The 27,084-nt window shown below is 42.2% G+C and overlaps 1 protein-coding gene across 6 annotated transcripts in view; it reads left to right on the top strand.

The window, feature by feature from the left end:
• Window positions 1–27,084, top strand: part of creb5b (cAMP responsive element binding protein 5b) — a 51,953-nt gene that overhangs the window by 14,020 nt on the left and 10,849 nt on the right. For all 6 annotated transcript variants that reach the window (XR_006105966.2, XM_088084168.1, XM_088084167.1 and 3 more), the window contains 6 exons: window positions 22–99; window positions 432–525; window positions 3,048–3,169; window positions 4,549–4,706; window positions 15,797–15,923; window positions 17,221–17,331. Coding sequence is in view for 5 of the 6 variants with exons in the window: in XM_042489775.2 (XP_042345709.1) it covers window positions 22–99; window positions 432–525; window positions 3,048–3,169; window positions 4,549–4,706; window positions 15,797–15,923; window positions 17,221–17,331 (690 nt within the window). In the remaining variant the exon portion in view is untranslated. The remainder of the gene's footprint in view (window positions 1–21; window positions 100–431; window positions 526–3,047; window positions 3,170–4,548; window positions 4,707–15,796; window positions 15,924–17,220; window positions 17,332–27,084) is intronic.

Genomic DNA, 27,084 nt, shown 5'->3' with positions numbered 1-27,084 from the left:
TTTGTCTCTTTTTTTGTGTAGTTTTATGAGAAGGTGGCCAGAGTGATGAACTCAGACCAGGAAAGGCCGTACGTGTGCAATGCTCCTGGCTGTTCTCAGGTAAGTGTGTCGAGACAAAACAACACAACAAAGTGTGTGTGTGTGTGTGTGTGTGTGTGTGTGTGTGTGTAATATGAAGAGGTGTACATTGAAGAGGCCTGAGGAGTGGGTTACTGCCGCATGCATAGGGGAGAAACAGAATAGCATGGAACTGAGTGTAAATAATGCTGCGGTGAAAAAATACCTATAGAAAAAAATGCTCTTTGAAGTCAACACCAGGGTCTTTTAGGACACACTCTTTATATGGAGAATAACAGCGGCGGTTGTTTTGAACACTTTTTTGCCATTTGACATACAATTCTTACTACCCTACTTTTTTAAAAACTCAACAGCGATTCCCCACGGAGGACCATCTTATGATACATCGACACAAACATGAGATGACCCTTAAGTTCCCCTCCATAAAGAACGACAACATGTTATCAGGTGAGTTACGGCTGCATCATTACAGAAGCACACACACTACCTCAGCAGGGTTCACGGGGAACTCAAAGATCATTTGCAGGTGTGCATCTTGGTGACTCATCCTCAGACTCACTTGTCTATCATCAGAAAACTACATGGCATGTCTATACCAGTTGTTTACAGTAATGTAAATTGTAAGACACACGTCAGCTTGTAGCTCAGCTTTATTCTGTGATTAGCGTTTACGCACACTTTAGGAGACACTGAACTTTGACTGGAGAAATCAGCATATAAAGTTTAAGTGTGATTTGCATTTTCCTATCATCAGAGGCTATATGCTCTTACTGTAGAAGGAGTGGGAGATGGTTTACAAAGGTTTTATGGATGTCACCCCAGGTGACATACTGATGAGCACATTAATCTGCTGTTCAAAGGAACACCAAATCATAGATTATGTGCTGAATACACAAGTGTCAACCCAAGGCCAATCCATAAGTATAGATCGCCGTTCCTAGAAACGTCCAGGCCACACTAGATGACAGCACTGGCCATGCTGCCGAGATTGTGTCTTCTTTATTATTTACACTCAGTGGACAGCAGGATCGGATTTTCTAGGCCGGGTGTTCTTATCGTCTGAGTTACAGCTCTGACCATTTCTCTTATTGAGACCTTGAACGCAGGATAAAATACTGTTTGTTACAGCTCAGCCACACATGGTAACATGCTTTAAGCTGGTCAGCAAATGGTCTTCTCTTTAAATCTTAGTGTTATAATTGCTGACCTAAATTTAACCTCCTGCTTCATTGACTCATAGGTGATATCTTCAACTAAAAACGGACATTACTCGCTTTTTTAATAATAGAGCTTGAGTTGGCCAACACAAAAAAAAGTATATTTGTGGTAAAACTGTATTTTGGGCACACAGGTCATGATGAAAGTTTGAGTCAATCCTCAGTCTAGCCAGAATGGATAAACACACCATGAAGTATGCTTTTAGCCTTTGAAACAAGCCTGATCCTAAAATCACCTTTGACTGTCTGAAACCTGATCTCTGCGCACCCCCCACAACGTCAAGTTGAATACCACAGCTCGACTGAGCTCAACAAATGAAACCCCCACTCAGTAGGTGGGATCTGGACTTTATCAGCTGAAATGGACCTGTCAAGCTCAGTATCTCTCCCTTGCTAACAGAGTGGATGTTATGTTTTCTCGAGCTCATCACAAATGCGTAATAACAATGTCCACTCTTCACACTTTAGTCTGTGTGGTGATCTGCATTGGCTTTCTTAAAGTGTTTATAGTCTGTTGTCCACATAGAAATAACAGCTTTATAACATCACGCTAAATCAACAGGCCTAAAAAAAAAAGATAAGAGAACAAGAGAGCTGATTTCACAAATGTAAGGTTAAATTGGTCAAACGTATACTGTACTAGTTTCTAACATTGTGTGGATTGTTTTGTATAATTATTTGTCATGTGTCCTAATTGATTGTTTATTGCTGAAAATTAGCTGTAAGCTAATGCAGAACATAGACTTAAGCAGTATATTCCTACTAAACAACTCTCATCTAATGATAGTTAGCTATTCTACATTCTACAATAAGTATTTAAATTTTAAATGCATGTTCTATTGATGATGATGATGCTGTAGAACATAGCTGCCCAAAGTGGAGCCAAAGTTGGCTGACCATAAGTTTCATTTTGGCCTGGCAAATGTTAATAATATAATTCTTTGTGTTGTAAAATTGTTCTTAATACATATGATCCCTAATTATGAATTATGAATAAATATTTATAATTAAGCAAAGCAGGCAGAGCGACACTTTGTGCAGGAAGTCAGTTTGGTGATAGTGAGGTAAGAAAAAAATAGAGAAGCAGGATAAGTAGCACACAGACGAGGCATTTCAGTTAAGGGAACTTGGGATCCTGGTATGATTTTGCATTTTAAAAGTACAGTAAGATAACTGTTTGCTTTTGGCTTGTGGGCCATCCTTAAGTTTCAGTTTTATCACCTTCCAAGGGGAGAAGTCTGCTCACCCCTTCTGTAGAATGATGCAAATAACATGATACTAATCGATATTTTTGGACCGCTATAATCATTTTTGTAGGTGCAATTTTGATTTTTATTTATTATCAATTATTCACTCAGTACTGAGACATTTTTTATTTTCTTTCTTCATATAAGATCTTGGCTTTGGTTTCACAAGCTAGAGCTAGGTCCAGTGTGGTGTTGTATTGTCTTTTGTGTACTGTACACAATACCTTATGAATAATGATGATAATTTTCATGCTGCTCTATATCTTATGCTGTAGTGCTTTTCTGTCCATGATTAGTAGTTGACTTAAAAACTAAAACTTGATTCATGGACAATTATAAAGCAGCAGCCAAAGATGTAAGAAGATGCAAAATGGACTAAATGACAATGCACAAGTTAAAGGAGCTGATGGGATCCCATTTCACTGGAATTATACAGTATATTATTTCCATGTAACAAATAAATGATGATTGACTGATGGCTGAAAAACCTCTCCTTGATTTCCAGACCAGACGCCCACACCAACACGCTTCTTAAAGAACTGTGAGGAAGTGGGATTGTTCAGTGAACTGGACTGCTCCATTGAACAGGAGTTTTGCAAGGCCCAGGAAGAAGAGGACAGTAAACAGGTACTGCAGAGAGGAGAACAAAGCCTCAGGCTGAAAAAGATAACAGAGCTGAACCCAAAGCCACAGCCACCCAAAGGGGTTAGGTCAGTTAGTTGAGAACTGCTATCTGGTGCTACCATCAGTCATGTCACCAACAGCAGCCCACACACTGTGAGCTGATGCTCACACTTTAAATAGTTTCAAAACACCTAGGCCTCATGTAACCACAAGCTGATAACCACAGGTATGTGTGCACCAATATCTCTGCTGTATTTTCTCACTTCCACCCAAAGTGCAGTGATGTGTTGTTGTGCTGTAGACACCACGTTCCCCATTCCTCATCCCTCGTGTTGACAGTGACAGACAGGGCTGGCAGGTGGAGATTTGTCATCCACCACAGATGTGGAGAAAAGAGATCAGGTTCTCCACCTGTAACTTCAAACAGCTTTATGTGCATCTCTCAGGGAGGGAGTCCTATTTCTTCTTCAACTTTTGTAGCAGCAATAAAAGACCTCGCCAGACATTCTCACATTTGACAAAAGACATGGTCATTTATGCATTATGGATCTACCCCGAGGCACCTTCACTAGAAACATGGGTACTAGTCAAATCACCACAAGACAGACTGCTTATCTAATGTCTGGAGAGATGTGCAGTGTGCGTTGCAGCTAAGCTGTCGTCTGGGTGGTTTGGCTCTGGAGCTCGTCTGTGCTCAGGTCAGCCTTGTCTAGCCTCCCCAGCCTGTGTGGTTTATGATGGGAGGCTCTGCTAAGTCAGCAGGAGGCGAGTCAGAGCAAGACTGTCCGGGAGTGCATAGCACAATAAGCAGGAGCACAATAAGGAGTGAAAGCTTCAGGAAAACAGCAAGGAAATATTAATTTACAGAAACAATATGAAAAGAAGAGTGAGTGACATAGTTCAGTGGTAAATTTAATTTCCTCAACTGTAACATGTATATTTTAGGGTCAATACTTGTTGTGAGGTAAAATATTTCTGCCTGCATTCTTCTTTTTGGTCTTTGCCAGTGGCTGTTTCACAATTGACTCAATGCAAATTATTCCAACTTGCTTTTTGTTTTATGCCAAGATATGTGCGTTGAGCTTGGAGATATGTTTATTAATTGCGGTTCAGGCTTATTTTGGAATGTATATACAGTTACATGTAACAGAGGTAAAACAAAGAAACTGCTGGGCAAACAACAATAAGCAAACCTGGTCTCCATTAGACTTGCAATGTACACTTAACTTAGGAAAAAACTGTGGATGATAGTTTACATAGTTCCTCATTACCCATTCAAACAGTTGTAACGCTTGAGTTGTGTTTTAAATACAACCTGCTGGGAAGAATGTGTCAGATTCCTAACCTTGTATAATCTTGCTTGCTTTTCTTCATCTCTGCAGAACATCTCACTGCACGGCCAGGCGGGCCAAGGCCAGCACCAGCAGTCCCACTCACGAATGGGCAACCATGATACCAGCATAGTAATCCAGCAGGCCCTGCCCTCTCCTCAGTCCAGCTCCGTCATCACTCAGGCTCCATCCACCAACAGACAGATAGGGTGAGTAGGCCAAGCAGTTGGAGAATCCAGCAGAACACCAAAAAGTTACAAAGAATTTATCAGACTTGGAAGAGAAAGGGAGGTTTTTGTGTTTTTATCTCAGCATCTCTTTTAGTTATGTGCTTTGTGTTGGAGTAGTTGAGACACTGTTGAGAGCTACTGACAGACTGAAAATTATCTGAGTGCTGTGATCGAAGTGTATTCTCCCACCTCAAGTGCGCCTCCGTTATAGCGACAGCCTCAGGCTTGGCCTTTTGTGTCCGTGCCGATTGTCATCCCTCTGTAGTCTCTGAGGTAATGTCAGGGTTTTGTTACATTTGGAGCGTTGTGTGTATGGGGGGGGGCTTGCGATTCATGTTTTGCTGTTCATTCAGCATTGTCCCACAGCAGAGCATGCCAAAGAGGGTCCCAGAGGACAAGATGAGGTCATTGTTGAAGCCTTTAGCTGTGGCTGCTTTTACAGCAGTTTAGCATTTCATGCTCTAAAATAGTTCCTTTCACTGTATGAGAATGTCAGCCACAACCTTAAAGCTCTGTGTCTCTGATACCTTTGCGCTGCCGTGCTACAGGTGTATAAAAAATCAGCAGAAGTAGACAGCTGCAATCTGTGCTGCTTCAGTTTTTGCCTGCAGAGTTTAGTGGTCAATGTGATGGAGTTAAAGCATTTCTAATTATATAGTCATATTCTGATGATCCATATCTGCATACTGTGTGTAGTGAAGCTTTTATAAACTCTTCCAAACATTATGAGTCTTTGAGCTAAAAGTCTTTTGCTCTACTGACTTTTTGTCTTTTTATATTAGGGACATAATCATTACCACGCAAACAATTATACACACTTTTTCCTCATGAAGACACTCCACTGACCTCATTCATTCCCTTAACCCCAACCACCTTCAAACTTGTGCCAGGGCTTTGTTACTGTAAACCAGACCTGTGGCAAGCAACTCAGACATTGAGATGGCTCAGTGTTAGGCCTGTGCTGTGTCGAGGTTGTCCTGTGTAGATTTACAGCTTGAGGAGCTAGTGAATATTGGATGGGAGGCCCATCACTAAGCCTGACTGACACCCCGTCAGGCTCTTTGTCGAGGTAAGGGATGGAATTTCACCCCTTTGGTGGAGAGGCAATCACTGCCAGTAACAGAGACTTTACTGGGCCTGCTTCACCTGAGTTTACCTGTCATTAAAAACTCATCACAGTCGATGTGCCATGTGGCGGTGGTGATCAGCCACAGAATTGCACATACCTCAGCAACAGTTTAGTTAAGCACATTACATGAGGCATTGAATTTGGATTTTGGATTTGTGACGTACCAGTTTATTTTGGTTTATCTGGCTCTCAACTTGTGCAAGTTTGAACTTATGTCACTATTCCAAACTTTTTGACATCTTGCTAGCCAGTCTTTAAGCTTGTCACATGTGGTCAAACTGTCCCACTTTAGGTAGTACTGGACTGTTAGTAACTGACATATGATGAAAGTGAGTCAAGTTCACAAAACTATCACCAAACTTAAATGTTCTTGTCTAAAAAAAAAAAACTAAGAATAATGAAGACTGATCCATATAGAATAATATTGTGTAGCTAATTCTTACTTTCTGGGATTTTTGGCACCTATACAAATGGAGCATTCAAATTCTGATTTTGATATTAATAACGACGGCAATGATAGACACTTCGAAGTTTTCATGGATTTAGATCAGTCCGACATTTGAACATAGCTGGCATTTTCAAATTTCTTAGCTCCACCAAATGATGAAGAAGCTGCAAGTTAGGTGATAATGCCTGATTTTGCGTAACTTTGTGTTTACATTCTGTGCTTTCCAGTTATGGCTGACAGCAAAACATCAAAAAGTGTCACCTTGCCTTATGAATATTGTTTATAAGTTATTTTCTGTGCTATTTGTGTCAGCTAGAGGCTAAACTATAGTTCTTCTTTGGCATTGTGTAATATTGTTTAAGTTGAGCTTCTGGTAGTGAAGCACCGTTATGGCACATCACCACCAGAAATTTGTTGACCAGACCTTATAGCAATTACTCCTCCTTCATTATACATACAGGAAATTTCTTTAAAAAAAAGTAATAGAAAATAACTATTGCATCTTTTTAAATTTTATTACCATTGTGTCTTTATTTTTCACACCAAATTATGGAAAGTAGTATCGCTAAGTATTAGTATTAATAAGCAGTGTCAGGATCAATAATGATATCAATGAAATTCTAACGATACCCCTTGCTATAATGCAGCACTGGGATGTTCTAAAAATGCAAAGGCGCCACTTGTTTACTGGGACAGTGGAATCCTCAAACTTGAAAAAGATGAGTCGATTCACACGAGAGGAATCTGGAAATGTTCACATCAGCAGGAAAATGGGTTAAGGAAACCCCTCCAGTGAGAAGCGGTGCTTCCACAGGAAGCCATTAGGGCCAACCAAAGGCTTCATGCACAGGGTCTCTCCACAGGAACTTCCCACATACAGAGCAAGCCGGACACTTCACAGGCAAGCTGTGCTCTGTCCAGACTGAGAGTTAGGGAGCCTACTGAAGGTCAGATCAGGGGTTCCCCTGTGGTCCTATTAAGCCCCCTCACCTGTAGTCGCCAGTATATTTTGATTTCACGTCTTTGTGAAGTAAAGATAATCACAACTTGTTAACCCACAGTGCATACATTCTTTACTGTCCAAATGTTTATCATTCATTCCAAACATAATAATGTGAGAGACAATAAGGAAAAAGTTATCCTCGTCAATGAATCTGGCTCATTTGTGTATGTGATCATTGCAGGCCTACAAAGCTTTTAATCTTGACACACTTTACGGAGCTCTGTGGTGAATATATCTCTGAATGAGAAGAAATCACCAAACAAAATCAGTTTAATCTCGACTCCATCTGCTCCCTTCGTTCTCGGCTGTGCTGAACGCGCAGCGTGAGCATCCAATGAATTAGGATAACAAGTCATTTTCATTGCTCCACAATGTTTACTAAAGAGCTTTGAGGCTTGGAATCAATTAGGATTGGCTTTCCTCAAGTCCATTTACTTTAGGGTTGAGCTGGGCCTGCAGCTGTGAAACCTGAGGACCTCTCTCTTTTTCTCTCTCTCTCTCCTCCTGCTCCGAGTCCCTAAACAAGGTCTTTGGGGAGCTGCACGGACACAAACCAGTGTTAAAACCAGGCATAAGAAACAGCCAGCAGATCTTAATGTCACGGCTATCATTATCATACAAAGTGAAGCGGCGTCCAACAGATTTGAATGCTTTCTGCTTCTCGATTATAAACATCTGGTGCTGAGTTATGTCAGAGTTAATTGCGTTGGACGTTACTAGCCAACCATGTGAGATACAACATTCTGTGGAAACCTCAACCTTTTGACTCGTAAGTGGAGATGTGCGGTTGTGGGTGTGGGCACAGGGCATTAAAAATGACATTCTTCTACTCTGCCTCAGCAGAGGAACTCAGTCCAGTTGTTTCCATCACAAAGCACAAGCAACCTGAATGCAGCTGGATGACGTGGGAAGTTATTACAGTACAGATGTGGTGAAATATGTGCTCATCAGTTTATGATGATGTGGTGCTAAATACTAACCTCAATTTTGGCTGTGTCGAAGAACAAGTGTCATTATTAAATGTGGACACTAAGCTTCAATAAATAATTATCAAGAATGTTGAGAACTATGTGAATTTAAAAGGTGCTATCCTCAAAACCACTGATTGTTTATGTTAATCGCTTTCGTTTTGTCACCATTGATTTAAAATTTTAGAAGAGAAGTTTGTACCATTTTGTTGACACAATTTATTTTACTTCAAATTAGTCCAACAGACTTGATTTATTTTTCTTTCAGCTTTCTAAGCCTAACCTGTGTTGTTGTTGATGTCCCAGCCTTGGTATACAGCTTCAGATTCGGTTGTCACATCACCGTGCAAGCTCAAGGGGAAGTTGATTTGCGTTTTTATTTCCCATGGTGCTTTAAATGCACAATATTTTTCACACCTCAGAGCCACCCAGCGCTTGTGTTCCTTGTTTTTGCCTATACGGGAAGTAGCACTAATAGATGTTGGTCTGCGTGTCTTCTAAACAGCAGGGTTTCATGCAAAGCTCAAAGTGTAGGGTGACACATTTTCTGTACTTCCTGTGTTTTCTCAAGAGGATTTGGTGATATGCTGATTGATTATTAAGGACCACTGGGTGAAAGATTTAATCCTGATACCTGCCATTCTCTCCACTTCTGTTCTGTTTCAAATAATCTTTCATACAAAGCACATTTCTTTTTGCCTAACACACATTCTCGATAGTGGCTTGCACTTTATTCAAAGTTACTGGACAACAAATACAGTTAAATTAATGTGCAAATGCAATCTGTGCATGATCTCTCATGTCCAGTACATGTTCTTACTGATGTGATATTCAGTACTTCCCTCAGTTGTTTACAGTTCTGCTAGTGATTAATAGTAGTGTTGTGGTGCTCATAGTCTTTATGATTCTGATTCCAGGATGCATTGCATATCATATTTTTATAGATTGCATAACACTTTTTCCCATGCATGTGATAAAACAACTGTGTCGATTTCAACACCCATTGTGCCAGCGCCAGAACAGAGAAAGTCTCCACACCTCTACGGAGAGTTATGGGCTTTCCATGGACAAACTTTGACCTCATGAACTTCGCAATTTAAACAAAACTTCCTTTATTATTGTTTATGATTAGATTGCATTCAGAAAGTGGTGATAAGGAGAGAGGTCCACCCTGTGCAGGAGTGCAGGACCTCAAAAAAATGCCTGAGGTGCCCTCATGCTCTGACTTGACAAATGCCCTTCTCCACAGGCAAATATGGGCAATAGTCTGTATAAACAGCTGGGCTAATGCACACAGAGTAGTAGCAGGGCAGGGAGATGAGAATCACAAATAAACAAAGGTGCAGAAAAACAAAGGTGTACAGTGTAATCAATTACAAAAAAAAGGAAGGAGAGAAAAAGAACGAGAGAATGCAGGATGTACATCTGACCTGAATTAAGATGAGCTCATTGTGTACTGCAGTGGGTTTAATAGTGCGTTTGTAGAGGAACGCCCAGACTCTGTTCCCTCTCATTCCAGCGGGGCTGTGTCATCCCTGCCCCGGGGCCACCACACATGCAGGCTCCTGCACAAGCAACTCACACACAGGGACATGCCTCACAGCTCTGGGGATCACAACGCCGGGAAGTGTGGAAAAGGGGGATCAGAGGTGGACAGAGGAGAGGAAGAAAGGGATCAGAGGTGGATGGAGGAGAGGAAGAGGGGGATAGGAGGTAGATGGAGGAAAGGAAATGAAGGATCAGGAGGGTGGAGGAGAGACAGGAGAGAGAGGCATCAGATGTGATGGGGCTTTCTAGCAGGATGGTGGCTAGCCGGGTGGAGGAGAGGATAAAAGACATGTCTGTGCAAGAAAAGGAAAAGATAGATCATGTTTGGATGGAAGTATGGATAAATCAGAGGAATGAAGGTGTGGGAAAAAAATGCACGGAGATTGTGAAAGGAAAGTTGAGATGGAAAACTGAATGAGAAACATGATGAGACTGACACTGAAAAATAGGCATCAGGTGGCTGGATGAGAGGACGGGAAGCTGGTTACAGAGGAGAGGGACAAACAGGCAAATTGATAGTGAAGTTTAAGTGGATAAAGAGGGAGAAGGATGAAGTATCATTAAAAGTGAAAGGGGCGGTGTAAGCCAAATGTTACGACATCAGTCAGGTGCTGCTGACAGATGCCAGGTTAGCTTGTAACAGCTTATGACACTGTTTTTTTTCTGCTTCGCTGCTGATAGGAATGTACTGACATGCTTTTTACTCTTGTTGTAAATGAAAGACAACCCGTCGTCTCTCAGCTACAGTTATGGCATCTAATGAATCAAAACAATATCATATTTGGTGCATAAATACCACAACACTCATGCTAATTTGCTCCAGAGTATCATCCACCACCATTTCTCAACTGAGCTTTGGCACGCCTTAACTCAGCTTGAGGCTCCCTAATGTGAGGACACCCCATCCCAGATCCATCCCAGTGCAGCACCCTCCCAGCATCCATCCCTCCTCTAGCCCGCTAATAAAAGTCAGCCTGTGTCGTAACCCATTAGGGCTGATTTATTTGATCAGATTCGTATTATTTCCTCAGTCCAAACCCCATGGCACTCTCCTCCCACCAGTGATTAAAGGCAGTAAATCAGGGGCAGGTCCTGTGTAGTGTTTACTCAGAGAGCCAGGCAGCTGCAAGCTGTTTGAGGCCCTTGTTTCTCCCTCTGTTTACCTCCGTTCCCATGACGACTGCACCACCGTCTCCCGAACGTCTGGAACTTGGCCCTGGGCTGTTTTGGTTACGTTCAAAAGTTTTTAGCTGCTGTGTCTACCCAGAGCTCGCGGTGACTTCACCCAGCGAGGAGTGAGCGCAGAGATGTTGGACGAGTCGAGGAGGGAAAGAGAGGGAAAAGCGAGAGGAGGAGAGGAGGGAGGGACGAAAGCGGGGGGGGGGCAGGCACAGGGTGGGGGGAGGGCGAAAAGCCAAGAGCATTACATCATTGCTGGAGCAGAGTCAGAAAGGGAAGGATATGAGTCAGTGGACTGACTGCACCTCTCTCTCCCTCTCTCTCCCTCGCTTGCTCTTCTTGGACGGCAGCCAAGCCCCTTGTGTTTAAGTCTCCCAGTGCTTGAGTTGGAGTTGGGACTGTGGGGATTGGGACAGTAAAACTCAGTGTGTGCAGACTGTAGGATTTGTAGGTTAGAGCAAGCAAATCCAGAGGGGCTTGAGTTGAGGTGTGGGCACCCTGAGGGGTCCAGAAGACAGTTATAGAGGATTATGAAGACAATGAGAGGAGGGAAAAATGGTGGGGGGGGGGTAACTTAGAGAAATAGACTACGGAACAAGATTTAAAAAGCAAAAGAGGGACTCAGGGAGAGAAGAAGGTCTAGCAGCGATGTCAGGGTGGAGAGAAGGTGGGTGGGTGGGGGTAGAGGGGTGATGCGGTGGTGGTTCTTGGGCGGGGATTTGTGGAGGAGAGCTGGGCTGAGAGCGAGGCACTCAGTAATGTGAGAGTGCAGGGTCAGGACTGCAGAGTGTCTACCTGCTCTCCCCTGGGGCCCACAGCCCAGGCTATTATCAGTCCCCTCAGTGGAGCCACAGCCTGTCATTATTCACACACACACACACACACACACACACACACACACACACACACACACACACACACACACACACACACACACACACACACACACACAGCTGTGTGAACATGCACACACTGGCACATGAACATGAGTCCACTAATCCACTGTACAGTGTGGTGCATCACGCACTCACAGATGTAAACACAGAGAGCAGAAGCGAATGAAAAGAAGAAACACCTCAATTAGAATGTGTGTATCATATTGAAACCCTGCATTACCAGCTAAAGCTGAAATTATGCATTCAATTAAAGTATGTTGATATTTAAGGCTTAAACTGACATTTATTTCCTCCACCAAAGAGCTTATGTTTTTGGTTTTGGTTTATTTGGTTTTGGTTCCCAGAACCAAATATGACATCTTTAAATAGCTTGTATTGTCCAACCAACAGTTTGAAACCCCAAAAGATCAAATTCATCATTATCTAAGATGAACTGAAAATCATTTCAGGGGGCTGGACCACCTGATAACTGAAAACATATTGGCGTATCATAGACAAATGTTTTGACCCTGTAATACACATGAGGAATATTTATCATGTACATTAATAAGGCAGAAAATGGATACATTCTTTCTAACAAGTAACAACTTACATCTATTCATTAATAGTGTCTCTTTGCCTGTTGGTCCAGTTGGTCTAAAACATCTTTATTTATCAACAGAGTCAGCACAAAGCTGAGTTAATCCCCAGAGGAAGCACTGTCAGATGTTAGTGTTGTTTTGCCTCCCCCCTGGACAAGCAGGTTGTGTTCTGGTGTGTGTGGTGGTGACGGACATGGTGTTTGTCCTCCCCCTGCTCTGCTGCAGGTGATAGGCACAGCAGTTCAACCTGTACATGCTTCAAAGGAGCCTTTCTTCTCTAGAAAGTGAGAGCCTGACCTGCAACAACCAGCGACCTGTGTGTTCTGTGTCTTGACCTCTGTCTCAACATAGCTCTGTATTAGTGCGTATCACTGTCTTATCTTGGATGGAGACGGACCGCCACGCTCTGATTTAACTTTCCCAATGAGAATATAAGCATTTTAAAGCATTCATTTGATCTGTTAATGACTTCAAGAAAGTTTTTCCTCCACAGCTGAAGGATCTGCCACACACTAAACTTTTTTTTAATGGCTACTTACAAACACTTCAGAAACCCATATTTAGATCCTTTTGCAAATTTTGCACCTCAGATTCTTGGTTGAAAAGATAAGATTTCCCCAGAACCATGTAAAATTGCATCAGCATATGGACAATGCACAATGTTACAATGGTCATTTAAATGTCATACATGTTTGCATACAATAAAATGTACTGTACAAATGTATGCGAGGGACAATATTTTCATGCATTTTATATTTAGATAAGCTACATTATGCAGAGAAATTAGATATATTAAATATCTAATTTTTGAAATTAAATTAAATTTTGTAGCTGTTAAAGCTATGTAAGTAAATATTTTACTTCATAATTTTAAGGATATGTTCTCTTAAAATTTTTATCCCTTAGTTTGGGACAAAAGAGAAATCACCATTGGAAATCTCATTCTGCAGCTGCATTGCTAAAAAAAACCCTTCATGGATTAATCTAAATACAAATCCAGCAAAACAGTTTTTATGTATAAAATCAACAGCATGTCACTGCCACGGCCTGGTGACTGTTATTTCATCCTATTAGACGCTGGCAAAGTCTACAGGCAGGGGGAAACTGTGTTGATGTAGCGCACAGCTACACTGCATACCTCATTGTACTTTCATGACTTTTCCCATGTGGAAATGTTTGGATTCGCAGTGTTGCTCAGATGTCATACGTACTGCTAAATGAGTGTGATTGTGATAAATTGGGATGTTAGACAGGAATGACACACAGTCGGAATGGTAATGGTCCTGTGTGTGTGCAGCAATCTAAAATGTCTGGAGCATAAATGCACATATTTAGGGTCTGGAAAAATACAGGTATTTATTCAGGTGGGAGAGCATTTGCTCTGGTTGCCCCCTCCCCCCCCATATGGCCATTACTCCCTCACTACTCACTATTACGGTAATCCAGGCGATGATGCAGTGAGTCGATTATATTAACCTGTTGAACACAGCTAACCTGAATGCTTCTTGTTTGCATTTATTTCTAAATGCTCAAGGAAATGCAGCTTTATTGACTGACGTTTATTCTGATGTACTGATAACTGGAGACTTATTGATTCTTCTGATTCAGGCTATTTAAGAATCAAGTCATGAATGCTTTTTATTTAAGCTGTAGGGACTGAATAGTTACTCTGAATTAGGGTGTAGCAGCACCCTGCAGCTGGGAATCGGTGTTCGTACAAGCAAGGGTTTGGTGGCAGTTGTATAAATGATGTCATGGCATGCAGATGGAGCGGTTTGGCTGTTTGTTTGGCTGCAGCCCTGAGACAGAGACTGTGACAAGACTGCTGTCAATGGTTTAAGCTTTGCTCGGGCCTCATCTGTACATGTGATTTATCGATGTGGCCGTGAGTGTGGATAGGCTTGTTGGTCCGCACACACTTTTGTGGTCACCAAGGGGGATTTTTTTTCCCCACAGGGCTCCCACTGCTGTAGCAGTTTCTAAAAGTGATTCCTGTCATGCATGTTTCGTGGTTATTATGACAAATATTAGTCATTCATCATCACCCGTCATCGTTATTCATCCATTGTACTACATGAAGTGGGCTTGTTTCAAGTGCGTCCAAAAACTCCCAAGATGCCCCAGCTTTCAACTGCAGCATGAATACGTAGCCACGCACTTTTTTTTTTTTCCCATTCTGACTTTGTAGCCGCAGAAACAAGTGGAAACTAAAAAACGGATGAAGTTTGGGGGAAACATTTGCTCTGAAGTAGTGCAGATGTGAAATCAATAAATTACACAAATAAAAGATGCAAAGGCAGTGTGGTGATCTCACATCGTGGAATTAAATAGTCCCAGGGTTCTTTTCAGGATAAAGCATTTTGTAAACTTCTATTAAACTAAACATATTTATATAATTAAATATGGTAAGAGTTTATTTTAACCTTTTTGTATTTACACGCAGAAACTAAACACAGAATGAGTTGTTCATAAAACATTATACTGTAGTTATAAGTAGAGCTACAATAATCAATTAGTTGATTAGCTGTCAACTATTACATTAGTCACCATCTAATTTGATAATCTGTTAATCAGCTTGAAAATTTCTACAAGGAAAATAATGTTAAAATTTTCTTGTTCCATTTTTAAATGTAAATATTTTCTGGTTTCTTTACTCTTCTATGACAGTGAAAAGACCATTTTGGGGTTTTGGACGAAACAAGACATTTGAGGACATAATCTTGGGCTTTGGGCAAAACTGATCAACATTTTTCACCACATTGTATAAACCAAACAACTAAATGATTAATCATGAAAATAAGCAACAGATTAATCGACAATGAAAACAACAATTAGTTGCTGTCCTAGTTCTCTGCTAATATAAAAGTAGTATTTATTTTTTTATTTTGTCTATAATTATAACTCCTTCTGTGAAGACAGATACAGTATATCTTCATAGAAATACAAAGTATTTATTTAACAGGTATATTTGTTGTATTTATTGACAGTTATGATTGTGATATTTATCAGTGTAAGTATTTATTTATTTACTTCTTTACTCTCGTGACAATGGTGCAAACTCCATATTAAAGCTACAAGTTGGGACCAAAATCTAGACAGTGGATCTTAAATTATGAAGTCATTATGTGTCATCAAGCAGTCACTGTGTATTTATACACAGGTTACAGATGCTTCACAGGGGAAGTTAAAGCTAGCACCATGGAGGTGTTGGTAGTTGGATTTGATGTTGTTATATGATAAAGCCCAGAATAACAACATCAGTTATCTGTTGTGAAACCTGAAGTTCTCTGAACATCTGTCTCCCTGTGTCCTCTCAGGCCCGTCCCCGGCTCTCTGTCCTCATTGCTGCACCTACGAAACAGACAGAGACAGCCTCTGCCTGCCTCCATGCCTGGAACTCTGCCAGACCCGACCATGCCTGGCTCCTCCGCCGTGCTGATGCCTGTGAGTACAACGGCGCACTGAGCGCATTCACTCACGGGTGCACTCACACACTCAGTCACTTATATGGGACGACGGTGTCAATTCAGACTGCACATAAACTATAGATTAGTTTGGGATGTTCTCTGTCACAAATTAAATGATTTACTAAAGTTTACAGGGAAGTTATCTCCTGTAGAAATGAAGGATTCTACCTCTAGAAATAAGACTGTTTTGTAATTAGGCCAGAAAGACTTAGAGGGCCCACATTGGGAAGTGAGGAATGATAACAAGCTGGAGAAACCTCCTCCTATCAGGATTCTAATGATACAACATATGTTCTCATTGTAACACAAGACAGCTTGTGTTTATGGTATGGAGAAAAAAACCCTCCCATGTTTATTAAATTAAGAGCTAAGCGATTTGGGGGAAGATTGACGGTTCAGGAAAGGGGTGCAGGTTTGGGTGATATTTTTACACAAAACACACTTAGTGCAATTAAGGCTGTGTGTCAGGTTCTAGTCCTGAGTCTCTGTGGACGAGGGGGAGGAGCGGGGGTCAGGCAGAGGGGGGTGGAGTGGGACTGTTCCCAATGGAGACAACCACACCACCCAGAGTTCAGCAGCTGGGAGGCCACAGCAGAACACACGTGTGCATGTAGACACTCACACAAAAGGTTTCTTCTTTCCTGCGTGCACTGCTCACATCATTGCCCTGCACAGGTACCTCTCACCCCAGTCGGCTTAACCAGCTGATTTCCTCACATTCAGGTCTCAGCTGTGACACATAACCAAACTGGGGTCAGAAAGAGAAGCGGTAACCACACACACACATGATTCTAATGCTATCATGCAAGTAATTTACACTTACTGGCATCTCGTTCACCTTATTAATACATCCTGCACCTAGAGTGGCTTGGGCTCTGATGTGTTAGTCTGACTGACACTCACCACACCGCATTATCAGAAACACACACACCCCTGTTGCACCGGCTTCCTGTGTTAAGTCCCTCCGTGCTAGCTTCCTGTTTTGGGTCAGCTCCAGTTATCATCACGCAGAGCTGTGCACAGGGCAGCCTGTCATGTGAAATCAGGATCTCATGCTCTCTCATCTTACCCCCCTCAGCCTACTGTGCAGGAGGTTGAGTCTCATGCTTTAAATGCTAATTTTTCTATGTCACAGCAGTGATAGCATCTTGTTAAGACATAAAAATAGCATAAATCCTAAGTTTTTAATTGATTCATCTTGTAAAAAAGTTTTGTAGTATTGCAATATGTCTATACTTGTGAGTATGACTGTTGTCATGGTGTTGTATCTTCAGATGGAGAGACAAATGTCCATGGGCTCCAATATGATGGGTATGCAAGGACCCGCCCACAGCAGCTCCTGCTCCTCCACTCACATTCCCTCCATGCACTCAGAAGCCAAACTGGTGAGTATATGCATGTATTCACATGGATACGTACACTTTCATGCACACACTCAAGCTCAAAGTGTTGCAACTTTCTTTTCCACTGGGCTGTGCCAGCAAAGCTGTGCTCTTAGGTCTGTGTGGATTTCATCATTTGGTGTGTAATCAAAGCTGTGTCTGAACCTGCCAGTGCAGCACTGGAGACTCTGGCTGGAATAAAGGGCCCTTTATGTGGTTGTGGCTGAACTGCCCACCGACTGCCTGATGTATATCTTAATGTACAGAACATGTTCTGTAGGTCCTGCAACTTGTTAGCACTAGTTTAACACAGCGGGGGAAAAATCAAATGACCTCATCCTTCACAAAGCAGGCAGTTAGAGCAGTGGGAATGAGACGTAGCTAAGAGAGGAGAGAGACAGAGAGGAGAATAAGTAAAGAAAAGACAAAAAAGCTCAAGAGAAAGAAACCTCCCACTCAGTTTGCATGTTAGCACTGCTAATACAGACGCCAGTGACTGACAGTGTACGTCTGATTAACGTCAGTTATACTCTAGGTGATATGAATTGATTAATACTGTAGCAACATGACCACCAGCCAACCTTTGTTTTCAAAATAAATAACTCTGAAAATGGAAAAGGCTCCATAGAAATAAGAGCAAGTGTCATGACTTAGATATCAAAAAACTCACAAGTGGTAATGAAAAGCTGGCCGCTCTTTGTGTTTGGAAAGGTTCACTGATAGCTGAGTTTGCTGGACTGAAACATCTTGCAAAGAGAGAGAGAGAGAAAGAGAGAGAGAGAGAGAGGAGGAGGTAGCAGCAGAGGTCATTAGAAGAGTTATTGCTCTGATAGAGGAGAGCGGGAGCATTCCCAGGGCATTTAATTCTCCCTCTTCCTCCTGCTCTCTCAAGATTGATCGTCTTTGTAGTCTTTTGAATCTCCTCAACTGTTCCTATGGTAACACGCTGGGGTAACACAATATTAGTGTATTAGGCTTATCTCTCCCCTGGCCATCATCCAGACACATCTTACTCTTTTTTCTCCTCCTATCTATGTAATTGAATTGTAAATGCTCTGTTAGGCCTCCCATAAACATATGCAGTCACTAAATGGCTACAGGCCCCTCAGCCATGCAACTTTCTGGTTAGTTGGCCATTCAGACACGGGGCACAGCAACCAAACGTGGATCAATTGAGATTCTGCTCCCTGATGTCTGAACGCAACTGATGGAATTCCATGATTGTGGACAGAAAGTGAGAGACTAATTGTGTTATCAGGGTGCGATCTCCAGCGTGGGTTTCATAAGCATAGACGGGGGTCTCTAATGTCTGTAATATCCGCGCCCGGGCCACGTCGATAAATACGGCCTCGCTATCGGATAACTGGGCCATGATCAGGCCCATGTGTCCCCTGCGACGTTCTCAATCCGGCTCTAATCGCATTACCCTGACCATGTTGACTTTCCGCCAATGGGAAATCTCCGCACTGTAACCCCACACCCCCGAGGCACGGACCTGGATGCACTCTTTCTGCTCAGCGTTTACATTGCAAGAGCGGAGGAAGGGGATTGAGTGGGACTTTGATAGACATAAAGGAAATAGATAGACAGGCAGAGTTAGCAAGGGAGTTGAAAGGCGAGAGACGGTATCGATATTGTGTGTGTGAGAGTGAGAAACTGGAGGGATTCTTTGTGAGTGGCATGAAAGGACTTCTGCTCGGCCTAGTTTCATTCACTCCACTTCATGCGTGCATGCATGTATGCTCATATGTGTGTGATTGTTTGATATTTTGTGGTAACTGGAGGCCTTGGTAGCAGGATTAACCCTCCCCTGTCAGAGAGAGCATGCCCAGAGCCTGGGCTAATGAAGGCTAATTGATTTTTGTGGTGGGCCAGAGCAGCAGGGAGGCCTGTCTCTGGTGTAAATAGTTAATGAGCCAAAGGACTGCTGTGGCCCCTTGGGGACTCATATCTTGCTCTAAGCTCTCTGTTTGTGCTCTCTGGGCCAAAGACTGTATCTGCATCAGTGCCCATCTTTGTCCTCTTGTATCTCTGATTTTCTCCTTAAGTGCCACAGTTTAAGTGGTACAGCAAAGTCCGACAGTGCACTAACTGACTTGTACGTTTTCTCTTTTTGCTTTTAGCTGGTTGTCTGGGAGTGTTGCTGAGATTGGAGTGTTTTATTAGTTTTGGTTCAAGTGTTTCTTTTCTTCCTGCAAAGGACTGGGTGCTCATGGTGCCGGGTGTGGTTGTGTTCTGCTCTGTTGTGGTCTGGGGAATAGAATGGTGCGTGTTGTGCGCTGGAGGTTGTGGGATAGTTGACCCTCACAGCGTAGAGGAAACGCTGCAGAGAGGAGGCCAAGTTCCACAGCACGCTGGCCAAAGCATTACGTCAACGCTCAGAGCCAGTTCTCCACAGGGCCTCGCGAACAGTCGCACACACACTCACATGCTTGCTGACTGCTCAAGCTCTGTGTCATCCTCCTCGCATGGTGTCACATATTTAGACAGCCACAGACATTCGTACACATGCAGGCAATCAGGTACTTCAAAACAACAGCCAATGGAACATTCACAGAACACATGCATACATATACGTAGAGATGCACATACACACTTGTGCATGTGTGCACTGTATTCTCCTACAAATACTCCCTCTTCTGCTCAGATGGTTTGATATCTTTGTTCACTATCATCTCTCATCTGTAGCAAGGGAAGCCCAAACAATCCTTATCAAGCTTGCTCCAAACAACATCTGCGAGTGCCGACTATGAGACCTGTCTCAGCTCATGTCACTGGTGGAATTCTGTATTGTTTTTGTGTCCCTTTTTAAATGAGCTCCATGCTTTCCACACATCCTGCCTGCCTGCTAATTTCAGACAGAGGGACCTTGAAGCAGTTTGGTGCTGTTGTATGAAAATGTGTTATTTATTATCTCCCAATTATCTATTGTTTACATTGTTACTAAGGACAATAAATTTGTCACTAAGCATCGGGCTAGGTGCTGAGTTTTTTATGAGGTAAACAATACTATATGTTCCTTCACTGCAGCTCTCTTGGCTGCGGAGCTGGCACTAGATGGGTGGATGACATAATTCCTGGCATGGTCTAAATGTACTCCTTTTTACTTGAGGAGGGGAAAAAAACAGTGCGTCTCTTAAAGAAACATTTCATGGGACACAGGAGGACCAATAATCAAAGTGTTTCTACCACACTAATGTAGCTTTTTACATTTCATTTACACAACCCATACTGTTCTTATGTTTCAGTGAAATTACAGAATTTTAACAGGCATTTAGGTTAATGGGCTTAAAGTTCAAGTGTTGCCCTTTACAGCGAACAAGTGAAAAGTGAGAAAGTTACATTAATATTCTATTCAGAAATTCCAAGAAAAGTAAACTTGTGAAGCAGTTTTCAGATCTACTACAAGGTGATTGATTGAGCGATTAGCTCAGTCTGAAGTCATTTGTAAGCAGTTAAAACTATTAGCCTACATGGTAACTCTATTACGTGTTCCATTCATTTTCTTCCACTGTAGTAGGGGAGCACCTCTGGCTAAACCTCTTGTTGTGAGGAGAAGCAGCACACACAATAGGAGTCTGACTCCAGGTTTTGTAAGCAACATCTGTATGAATGGTGGCATTGTCAGGGTATGATGTCATTGGAGAGGGACGGTGAGCTAAGAGCACAGCTGAATCTGCACGCTGCTTCCACTGAGCTCTTGAATATGTGCATCTGTATATGTTTGTGTGCATGCTCGCAATTGTGTGTGCAAATGGCTCACTTTCAGTATATTGGCACCCTCTCTGGCAATCACTGTCCTTGGAGTCAAAACATCTGTGGACTGTGTGGGCTAAAACAAACTTTAAAGTTAGAGTTTGCAGATAGCATTTGATACAGATCTGTTATGTACATATGTGTGGTTTGTTAAGTAAATGTGTGGATGTGCGGTCAACGGAAGTCAAACAAGGACACAAGACACATGGCAAGATATGCTGAGATACAGTGTTACATAGCAAGAGCAGCCGGTGTCAGAGTGTTGGACACAGAGAAAGTTTTGTAGATGATAAACATGTGATGTTTCTCTCTATTGCCATGGAAGCGAGTGGTTAAGTGGAGTGCAGCGCTGAGGAGCTGCTGAATCGATGTGCGTCTGCCAGTTTATCAGTGTTGGACTCAGACCAGAGAGAGGCCCCTCTTTCACCGCCTCCTCTGTGTTAATGCCAAAGTGTCGGACCACAAACATACTGGTAATAGTGAATCAAAGGTAAATGGACACGCTGTTTTTCTTTTAATAGGCAATATTAACTGCATTCACTAATAGAATTTCTTTGTTGGTAATGATGAGCAATGTTCTGTCAAGATGCCCCATTTATACACACTGCTTTCAGGTTAATTTATTGCAAAAAAAATAAAAAAAACAAAACAGCGGTCTGCACCATACACATCACTACATCATCACAGGACAATAGTAGATCTTTTACTGATACATTTGTTTAACATAAGTGGCAAGATTGCTGCATTTTTCTCACATTAGAGGGTTAACTTGTCAGAAGGCATGCAATGCGATACAATTTATGAGATTTGTTAATCTGCATTATCTAATAATAATAATAATAATAATAATAATGACAGAAGAAGTACAACAACTTTATTTATAAAACTCTTTCCAAAAGAATAATTACAAAGTGCTTTAAAAGACAATAAAGCAACAGAAACTTAAAAAATAAATACAAAATAAGAGTAGAATTGATACAATAATAATGATAAGTGAGGTGTAAATGACTAAAACACAGTGAAAACAAGTAAATGTATAAAGGAAGAGTAACCAATTCAAGAGAAAGTAAGGCTGAAAAAAATGTGTTTTAAGAGAGATTTTTAATTGGGAACAGAACTAGCCTTCCTGGTTTCCTCCAGCACATCGTTGTACAGTTTCAGGGCTGTGACTGCAAAGTCTCAATATCCTCTGTTTTTTTATCCATGACCTAGGAATTACACACAAGTTACAAGGTACAAGGTAGATTTATTGTCATTTTTCTTAAATGGTCAAAGAAGAAAGGAAGTGAAGGTAAATAGGTAATACAAAAAAGGTAATACAACAACCTACATTATGTGGTCATGTTCAAGTAAGTATGAGAGGCCACAGTCACTCTCTACTGTATGTTTATTTAAAAACATTTACATTCATTTTATAGTAATGAAATAGTAGAAATACATGTCACATACCCTTTTATCATTTTTCAGTGTTAGGAACAGGGTTTTGAAGCTGCTTTGACCCATTCAGGTCAAAGTTTAACCAATGTTAAATCGCATTAATTTAAAAGGGATTAAAAGTGACATGCCTAAATCCGCATGAAATTTACATTAAACATTTATTAAAAATGTGAACAACCCCCTGTTGGAACGTCTTGGTAGAAATAGATGGAGATACAAACCTAAGCTGTTAGAGCACTGTAGTTAAAAAGATTCTGACATACGAAGTTTGATAGAAAGCAGACAAACTTTTACAGCTGAGAGTTCAAGGTTGATGTTGTAAAGCTACTATACAGCAAGGTCTTTTAAGGACTGTGTATATTTGAATGTGTGTACGTGCTTGTATGCCTAACTTTCTGCATGTGTGTGACTGTGTGTGTTTGTGGGGTGGGGGTTTGGACCGGGGTGGCAGTTGTGGCGCAGAGTGTCGCATCTGTTTGTCTTTGGATGACTGCGTGTTGTTTTAGCTGTGCTGATGGGAGGTGTATGTGAAGGCCATTTGGTCATGGTTCAGGGCCCGTGAATGGGACGGGGCTCCGGTAGAGCCAAGCTTGGGTAAACCAGCTGCCATCCCCACACGGGCCAGACTGAACTGGTCCAGTCACCATGAGCCCCCCTGGAGCCTGGGCAGCCAGCGAGATCACTCACTGGACTCCAAAATAACCACTCAGACACTGGAGGGGCGATTGGAAAAAGTCTGTTGTGTCAGAGATTTTCAGTCTGATAAAGTGGAGTCAATGTTGAAATGTTAGGCCTCTACCTTATTTCTACAACTAGTTCATGCTTTTTTCATCATGGTGATAAAAACTAGCAGCCTTCTTTTAATGCTTCTTGTCTTTGCTTTTTAGTTGTTTTGACATGTTGGAGCACATATAATGTGTGATCTCAAAGCAAATGTTAACGAAAAATATATTTAATATGTTGATGCACAGTGAGTAGGAAGTTAAGAGTCCTATTTCAGCAAAAATACCCAAGCATTTGAGGTCAGTTATTTTCAGCATTTTTAAAATGATTCATCACATTTCAAGTTACTTTTATTAGCATGGTGACACACAATTTGCCCATTGCTTTTGATACCACAAATTAAGACATATGTTAGCGTTTGTTATCGTATTCATGCTCTGTGTGTCTCCCTCGCTTTGAGGCATTCCCTGTATTCAAGATTGTGGCAGTGGGCGTAGTGATAACCGTGTAGGCTGCACTGGAGCAGGGCTTTACAAGAGAGGGAACAGTGGGGATATACAGACTGGAGTCAGAGGCCCATCCATTATAGTTGACAGGGTGGAGAAGCTGCCAAGAGTATGAGTGCATGCTTTGGAGTATGCTCCTTGGTGGGCGTGTGTCTTGCTGCGCCCATACCGCCACGGTTCCTCTGAGCACCACCAGAGCGCCGGGCCCTGGCAGAACAGCCGGTCTGTGTCCATCTCGCCGTCTGTGTCTGGAACCACAGGGAGGGTCTGTTCGGCCCCGGCTCTGATCAACTTGGCCCAGAACCGGGTAGAGGAGAGAGGGGGCGACATTACAGCCCTCCCATCAGACTGTCTGCCTCTCCATTCCCTAAGGAAATCAGTTTAACAGTCCCCAGCTCTTGGCAGGCAGAGGGAGAGGGGGTGGAGGAACAGGGACGAGGTGTGTGTGTGTGTGTGTGTGTGTGTGTGTGTGTGTGTGTGTGTGTGTGTGTGTGTGTGTGTGTGTGTGAGTGTGTGTGTGTGTGTGTGTCTGTGTGTGAGAGAGAGAGAGAGAGAGAGAGAAAGAGAAGGGGGGGATGTTACTGCCTCTCTGGGCGAAGAGGGAAATCTAATAAAATTGAACTAATGGGGGTGTGGAGTTTTAGGGCACAGAGAGTGGGTTTTGCAGACAGGCACTGGTGGGTAGTGGTGGTGGTGGTGGAGAAGAGGAGGATGGAATTAGATCCTCTGAGTGCTTGGCAAAGCAGCAGAGCCAAACTCCGGCTTTTAACTGCAGATGGTGAACCCGTGTTGGGTTTAGAGAGCAAGTTATGCTGCGAAAAACACGGCCAGGAAAGTTGCAGCAATGATATATTATGCAATTAGAAATACTGTGCGCTAACACATGATCACTGTGCTTGTATGGTGTCAACAAAAGGCTGACAGAGACAGACAGAAGCTTTAATGTTTCTCCGTGGACTCTTTAATGTGAAAATCTCTATGTGAAACTGTGATCTTTTAAACAATGACTCCTCAGGCTGGTTAAATATTTCTAACCTGCTGCAAGGCGCCAGAGGGCCACAGGTCCCCTGATAGCACACTGCTCCACTTTTAAAGGGAATAAAAGTGCTCACCCTGACCTCGCTGGGTGTGATTTACCCATCCTGAGACGGGCGTGGTCTCCTCTCCTTTGTACCTGCTCCGTGCTCTTGCTTCCCTCCTCCCAGGGTTAATAGATATGAAGTCATCTGGCGAGGAGAAACCTGAGTGTGTTCTCAGGATGTGCCCAGAGCACTCACAGGGACATCACTCAAAGCCCCCAGTGTCAGAGAGGAAGCAGCCATTAATAAATATCATTAATGGGTGATCACCTGGTATCCCTGAAACCACATAAATGAGAAAGGACTAAAAAAAAAAAGAAAAAGGAGTGGGAGTGGAGAGGTCAAGGGGCAAAGGTCTAAGAGGAGACAGCTCCCCTCTGGGCAAAAGATGGCTGAACCTGGGATGGTGTTTTAACAATGGAAAATCAATAGGCTTACTACTTTAAGTACACTTAAAGAATACATAAAATGCGGTGTCAAACGGTTGTGATTACATATATAGACTGCTAGTTTATAGATTTATCCTGGTAGAAGCTGACATGTCGTTATGGTTACAATGTAAGAAGGAAGCACTGTTTGGCTCTGATGGCTGGTCCGACAGGTGCCCTTTGGTGGGATGGGTAAAAGTACTAAAAACAAAATCCCAGGAATCTCAAATCAACGCACACAATCATGGAAGAAAGACCAACACCCTGTGTTCAGATGAATTGATCTCATATATTTTTACTTTTTTTAAGACTACCATTTGTTCTTGATGATGACCCAGAGTTGTTAGCATTGGTCTGTGAGATTGCTTGTGCTTGGCAAATAAAGATATGAGATTATTGCACCCAAAGTTTTGGGTTTTTTAATGGTTGTTTGCATTAAATTGAGACTTCTTGTTTTTATGTCTCTCTTTGGGTCATGTACTGCTTATTCTCGTGTCGTGTTTTTCCAATTCTCAACAACAGCAGGGCAGACAGCGGTAGGACAGACTGGGTGCCATCCCATCTGTGAGCGCCTTGTGCCGCCGCAGGCTAACACCTGCACTGATCTAATGACTGTTTTCTGTAGCGGCCATGTTGCTGCAGGAGAAATGTATATGTATGTGTGTGTTATTAAGAGAAAAATGAACGTGGTGGTTAAGTTCTTGTGCTTAGTGCAGTCTGGGGGGGAATACAACCATGTGTTAAAGAGTCATTAGGGAGCTGATGAAGGTGTTTAAGAATCACAGCCTGCTCATCATCGCTCTGCTAACGTCCTGTAGTTGCGTCACTGTGGTTCTGGATACACAGACTTAAGTTTTTGGCTGAGGCAGGTTTAACTGTGTTGGAGTCTCCAGATGGAGCAGTAACAGGCACAGAGATAGCCTCAGGAATAAGGTTGTATCACGGTAAGGGTTTTCTCTTTTGACACAGTATGACAGCTTTTGTGTTTTTTAAATCTCTGCTGTTTAGTTTGAGTGTGTTAATATAATATCTGTCATATACGTTATCTTTTCTCACATTTATTCCTTTATCTCTTGGATCTGTTTGTTCTTTGGGATAGATTCAGCATCAGTTATGCTGTCTTGGTTTAATAATGTAAAAATTCAAGGCACAGTTTGCCTCAAAATCTAAAGTGCATATTTTCATTATACATGCATTATAAAGTGCATATTTTTCATACTCTTACTTGTAGTGCTATTTATCAATTTATCTAGATGGCACTCGGCTTGTGGTACTTAAAGCGCCAAAATGTACTTTTTAAAAAACTCAACATTAATGACTCTTTCCAGAAATCGCGACCCAGTTACTCAAGATAATACACAGACCTTGTTGTGAGCAGTTTTATGTAAGCACTATTTTCTTTTGACTGAACTACACCTGCCAACCGTATCACTGTGCAGAAAAACAAGCATGCATCTACTGATAGCTCATTTAGCAGAAATGAGCTAACTAATGCTACAGCTCAGCTGAGGGGGACATTATTAACATTTACCTTGAGCATGTTGAGCACAAGCCCCTTGTCCATGAGTGCTATCTAGTACCACTGTATTCAAGAAAAATCTTATTAGCAAACCCTCGGCCACTCACATCAGAACAACCTAGACTGATTATAAGCACACAAATTGGAGGAAGAATATGTATTTGTCATGTATATGTATTTTTGGGTGAACTATCCCTTTATCTTGTGAAACAGGTGTGATCTTCTAATCATGTATGGTCCTTTTCTTTAGTGTTTTGTCTCAATTCTGTTTGTAACCATCCCCACTAAGGCTTTTGGAGTGGCCCCTC

The sequence above is a fragment of the Plectropomus leopardus genome, chromosome 11, assembly GCF_026936395.1.
Source record: "Plectropomus leopardus strain MGB_pleo_1.0 chromosome 11, ASM2693639v1, whole genome shotgun sequence".
Taxonomy (NCBI): Eukaryota; Metazoa; Chordata; class Actinopteri; order Perciformes; family Serranidae; genus Plectropomus; species Plectropomus leopardus.
The sequence above is the reverse complement of the archived record's forward strand: the minus strand, read 5'-3'. Positions and strand labels throughout refer to the sequence as shown.